At 29.4% G+C, this 6,584-nt stretch overlaps 1 protein-coding gene across 1 annotated transcript; it reads right to left on the bottom strand.

Moving 5' to 3' along the window:
• Positions 1–5,289: 5,289 nt before the first annotated feature.
• TRIADDRAFT_3838 (uncharacterized protein) lies at positions 5,290–6,192 on the bottom strand (the record flags this gene model as incomplete). Its single annotated transcript, XM_002118295.1, has 1 exon — positions 5,290–6,192. A coding segment is annotated over one exon (903 nt), but the record flags the coding sequence as incomplete, so codon positions are not given.
• Positions 6,193–6,584: the final 392 nt, after the last annotated feature.

The following is a 6,584-nucleotide window of genomic DNA, read 5'->3' as shown; positions in this document are numbered from 1 at the left end:
TAAAACCTGTAACTTATTAGAGATAAGATACATCTATCATGAGGATAGACCAGCATAATGTAAGTCAGAGATGATGCTACATATTTAATATCTACTGATAATGTTCGTACTACGATCGTCTAGTAATATTGTAAAAGAGACTTATATGAGAATTGCTCTGCTTTACTTAGCTAACACTTTGAGCTACTCTGATTAGGAACATGAGAGACGCAACTCAATCTGTGCATGTTAAAATCTTAGTATAATTGCTAAATGCTGTATCGATATAACTATTATTAGCAAAAGGCTTATATTAGCAAATTAGATTCTAAGCTTACGTAATTTAACTAATGCTGAGATAGTGTATTTAATCCGACTTAATTTAGATACTGTCAGCCTAGCCGAGTGTACAATTTAGGATACCGATAAATATTAATTGCTCATTTTAACATATTCAAGTATTCTTACTGTATCATATTGTGTAAATAATAATAAGTAGCAAATTTCGCTCACAACTAATATATAAGCACATATTATTATATACTAATAAGCAACTGATTACTCGTGACCTCTTTGTATCAAAAATAAATAAACTTTACCGTGTACTTTGGCCTTTTAAGGGAGCTGCGCCGATTAAAAACGGATCAAGAACACTACTTTACTCAGACCCGAACGTTACTATTGCTTCGATTGACGATATATTCCTATATTGAACGTCGTCATTAATTTACATTTTTCTAGGTTATAATGAGAAATTATGGTAGACAAAACAATTTTCTAAAGTCTCTAATACAGTATTGAAAAGAAGATAAAGTGACAGAGAACTTAGTGGATGTCTTCATTCAACTCCCTAATGTATTGATATTTAAGTTAGATAGTGAATCTATCACTATATAGTAATAACAATACCTCACTAGATGTTTCAAAATCAACCAGTAAAGACATCCAAACAAATGTACGTTGTTACGGCATATCATACATAATTATGAGGAATGGAGCCAGAAGCATCAGCAAAAATCCAATGATTCACTTGCCCAATTATGTTTTTTCGTTTTAGTATGTATCATTAATTAATATTTAATGGATAAAAGTATTAGTGAAATCTATCAATGAGGATAAAATTGAACGTGATCCAATATAGGAGGCAAGGTGGCGAGCTAAGGTAGAGACAAATGGCTTATAGACGATTTTTTTTTAAATGGTAAGGTGGCCAATTTTTGGCGTTGTCAGTGGATTAAATATATAATTAAACCGACTGGGATTCCTTCCATTAATGGAATAGTTGAAGATTACGTGAGCATGGTATTAAAATGTTTGCAAGTATGATATTAGTCGGATCGAAGATTCGAAAATTTGAGTACTGAATTGATCTAAGCCATTAGCGGAATTAAGAAGTTTGAGTTGTTGAATGCATTCTTGTCGTGTCTGACAAAAGAAGATATGTATCCAGTAGTGAATTTGATGTAAAGGCTATATTACATATCATCCCATTCTGACCTCGAACTAATCAATTTCTTATTAACATTTTTATCTCCGCACTTGAAAGCTATCCAAAGCCATATTCAATCTCAAGTTGAATAGAATATGGCTAGCGACTAGATTGTGATTCAATTTATACCTTCTAACCCATCCCTACGAAATATCTATTAGAAACTGAGATAAAGAAATCTTATAGGAATATTTGGAGCTCTAACATGTGCAAATGACCACTCAAACCTACTTGATCTCTACTATTAATCATGATTGCAATATCACGTACATTGCTGATAGCCAAATTAATCAAATAAGATAGTAATTCTGATTTGAGATTTACCGAAATTTATTGCTTCTTTAGATCGTAATAAATACAGGAGTTTTTTACTTAGACGAAGCCTAGCAATCACTAGACATATGTTTTAAATAAGGATAGCTTGCAAGAGGCAAATTTAAGTCTAACAAGCGTTCAATATTTCCAAGTAAAGAAAGCCTATTTATTTTACTTCCAATTCTGCCACAGTAATTCTATATTTTCGACAATTTGCTTTTGATATATTCTAAGATTAAGATGAACATTTGCTAATGGTTAATGATATTCTGAGGCTCTTCTTCGCCATAAAGTTTAGAGACCTAATCTTACTGTCTTCATTCAACTCACTAATTGTTCAGCCCGTGAGAATTACATGTAACAAACTAGAATCGCGAAAGGTACTAATTTAACTAATTTTATTTATAATTAATTAGAGATCTTAACCTTAAAGTTGTATATAAATGGTTTCTTTTCGAGCAAATATTATATATTTTATTGTTATTATCATCAGCCATACGTAAAATGATTGTTTCAGGAACAAAGTTATGATTATCTATAAAGTGCTGAGGCTAAATTAAAATAAAAACTTAATCTACCAATCATCACTAAATTTCTACTACCAGATAAGGTAAGTTACGTTACTAGCATAGCGCATCTTGATGAATTTGTCTTTGAAATACGAAAGGTCAATGGAAGATTTGTATGAATACTTAACAACTTTTATAAATGGATTTACTGACTTGTATCCTTGCTGGCGTGGCAGCAATTATCAATTTAATCTTTCTAAAATTTCAGCATTTATACATTGCTAGTCCACTCTATGAAGGTTGCATTTGAATTATTATATCATAAATTTTGCTTTATGAACAATATATTTAAATTCCTGAAAATTATTTTATAATAATTTATTTTAGAGTAAATATCTAGGATAATAAGAAATTTCGTTTACTGCTTGCGATATGTATTATCAAGCAATAAATTATAAAGTAAACCCAATTACTTTATCTGGATGTTGATTTTTATTGCTCGTAGTCCTATTTTGGGGAGTCTTATACATTATAAGGCGTAATATAACTGTTATAAATCTAATAAACCTGTCATTAGTTGACAATGTAACGTATCTGTTCAAATATCCTAGGATTATGTCATTTTGTAAAATGCCTATAGCATTTCAGCCAATTTTCAAAATAAAGGATTCCGCAAATTGCCGATATACTTATTCACGCAGGTTAATACACATATATGATAGCATCTATAGCTTAATTCGAAAGGACTTTTGAGATAAACGCTCCTTCAGCTTATGTAATTATGTGCATCAGCTTTATTTAAGATTACTTTTGTACTAGGGCAACAGTTTTAGTGTCATGTAATAAAATGCAAGAATATTGAAAATAAGGTTTGCCAAACAAAGGTTTGTAAAAGTAGATAATGTCATTTAAGGTAATTTAGCTTTCAATAACTTATCATTATCATGCTGACTTCTGCAAAAAATCATTTATCAAAACAAAGCAGAATTGAAGTGATTTTTGAAAACTTATGGGCTTAGACTATATCTATTGAAGGATTATAACTTGAGTTTGAACTTCTGATGAAAAAATGTTTAAGTAAGTTGACTACGACTAAGGAAAATGTTAGGCATAATATCTGGCTTATATCTTCCAATCAAATTTTAATTGCAAGGTTATTGCTTTATGTAGTTGCGTTAATTGTAAAACAAAACGTTTCACTTATTATAAAAACTAATGAATTTTAATAAATATCACATAAATTATTTTATTATCTTATAGACTGGGAATAATAATACCTAAACTTTCGTTATCTGTTAATGTTTAGTACAAAAAAGAAACTAAAAGTTTGTTATAAGATGTTTTCAAAGCTTTATATCAGATCAATTACCACTGCTTAGGACATGTGATATGCGCTCCTGAGAAACGCATATATTTTGATACTAATTATTCATATGTATCCTAAAAAGCCATTTTACTAATTGAATTCATAAGCTCTACAGTATAAATTTCCAAATTTCCAGCAGTTGGGAAATAGTTTAATAATTATAATTTACTGAGCTTACTTTAGGTTGCAAATTAATGAGTTTCTTGTATTAATCTGCGTTATCGAACAGATTTAGTGTAATAAACAATTAAATATGGTTCTCTGTTGATGGCGGATAACAATATTTTATTTACTTCATAATAAATATCACTTTTTTTCTTGATTTTTATAATCTAACTTAAAGTGTAGTAATAATCCAATCAAAATTCTTTCTTACTTAACAAAATGCTTTGGTTGCAATTTTTAAAGGCGGTTGGTAAGGTAATATTGTATTTCAAGTGCAAAGGAAATGCAGCAAATCTTTTACTAAATGGTAGATTAACTTTTCCCGAGCTACATTTAAGAATTTTATTTCTTAATAATTCCATGTAGTTATAATTTAAATAGGAATTAAGACTTGCAATAAGAATGTACCTTAAGTAACCTATTATTTAAGAATAAATTTTAAAATAAAGCTGGTACCTAAACAATTTTAGAAATAGCTAATTATGTCTTGTATTACATATTTAACTGGTAGTCGCTTTAAATACGGGAATAAATATAAATGCACTGAGTAAATGGCGACGGTGGTAAGTAAATTAATGCAAATATAAAGCTTCAATCGCTGTTTTCCTTCAAAATAGAAGTTTAAGCGATATAATTCTGTGCCACAAATTGAGGAAGTAATCTTACTATATAATGTAGAGACATTGATTGAACTCGTTTAACGATGATTTCGTACATAATTCTACGAAATAATATTTAAGAATATATCATTAACCAAAGTGGGTTTCTAAATTTACAGAGTATTTAAATTAGTAGTCATAAACATATAGTTCTAGTCTAGAAGAATCCTGGTAATTCAAAAAGGTTTTATAGATTTAAATATGGAATTAAATACTAAAGTCCAGAAACAAATTCTGCAAAATTAATTGATTTCATTCAGTTTATTGGCTCTCTTTATTACTTAAATCTAACCACAGAAAATACTGGTCACTCAGTAACTTTTGGCAAACATATGTAGAATTAGATATTATAGCTTAGTAAGAGATGTTTGTTCAGAGCGATAATTTTTATCATATGATTGTAGTTGTTAATAGGAAAAGGTTAAGCCCTTAACAAGTTATAGTTGATATGATTTTTTCAGTAATTTTTGTTTCTTATGCAAAAAAATGCATGTCTTTATTTCTCACACTCGATAAAGAATTCTTTGTCGAAATTGAAAATAATTAAGATAGATAAAAAAGTGAAAATATTATAAGACTGTAATATACTGTGGCAATAAATTAGAAAATTGGTATTACTAATTAGACATACGATTAATGTGCTATTCGTCTATTGGTAAGAATTGTAATTAAAAATTTAATCTATTAGAGTTGACATCATTTTTTCCATGATATAGGAGCATATATAAACGTTTAATTCTATGATACACGAGATAAAAATCTGGCAGATGGTAGAAAACGCAAATTGTACTGACGTCTATTATTAATTATAGCTTTGCGAAATGTTTTGTTATAGACGAAGAAAACAAGCGGATTTTGAACAGAATTAATCATAGCCAGCAAAAATGATCCTGTTATAAGTATGTATGGTACAAGTCCTCCTTCCAACACTAATTCTGTTACAGAGGTTTGTGTTGTTGAAAATAGTACCAAAACGATGAACATGGGTAATGCAATTATCATAAATATTACGGTTGCTATAATCATCATTTTAGTTGCATCAACTTGTCTAGAGTGATTCTTCCATACACAAACTTTATTTTTTAATTCATTGTGAGCCACTATAGACGATCGTATTCGTTTAATTACTTTCTGATATAAGAATGACGCTGTTAGTAAGGGAACTGGATAAGAAATAATCGCCGTTATAAATCGAATTATAGGTATCAATTGGTTACGATCCATGCCATTTGATCTTAAATCGCACAAGAACGGAAACGCAGGATTAATATCAACTACAAAAGCTACAGGAATTGCTAATGTGAATCCTATAAGCCATGTATAAATGATAGTTAAAATCAATACTTTACGCCTTGTAAATGGTGATTTAGAATTGTTTACAGTATTAATGGTTAAGTAGCGATCTATACTAACTGCCAAAAGTGACTGCGACGAAGTTGTAAATGATGAACTTAGTACCGAAAAGTGAATTTGACAAATAGCTTTATAACTCGCAGTATTTAAAGAAAATCCGTATATCAAGATAACGTTAAGTACAAGATAAGTGGTGCCAAACAGTAGCTGTATAATGTCAGATATGGCCATGTTAACTGATAAAATATAAGATGGTGTATGAAATTTTTTATGTTTATGAATAGTAGAAATTAATAAAACATTACCAAAAATTCCAAATGTAAAAATCGGAAGTAAAATTGAGGATGAAATCACTGTTTTCCACTTAATTATGTTCAATTCGTAAGTGTGATTTGATTGAATATCAGAACTATTATCGAATCTTGAATTTATAGATACGGCTATGCTTAACATTGATGAACTCATTCTTGAAAATTTCGTTTAAATTACAATCTATCATGGCGATAAATGGTTACATTAATACTTGTGCAGTAGATTCAGTGTTGCTAATACCGTTAAAAATCATTACTAATGCTGTATTTCTGAGGACTTCCTGTTTTGTCGAAGCGGTGGTACCTTTGCAATATATTTTAACTAAATGCCTCTTGTATTGTAGTAATGGAGATAATTTACTTAATAAAGCAATTATTTAGGGTTATTAGTTTATAAATCGCCTGTTAACATTTTCTTATAATTTTATCTCTATTATC

Source organism: Trichoplax adhaerens, genomic scaffold (genome assembly GCF_000150275.1).
Source record: "Trichoplax adhaerens TRIADscaffold_43 genomic scaffold, whole genome shotgun sequence".
Classification (NCBI taxonomy): domain Eukaryota; kingdom Metazoa; phylum Placozoa; class Uniplacotomia; order Trichoplacea; family Trichoplacidae; genus Trichoplax; species Trichoplax adhaerens.
The sequence above is the reverse complement of the archived record's forward strand: the minus strand, read 5'-3'. Positions and strand labels throughout refer to the sequence as shown.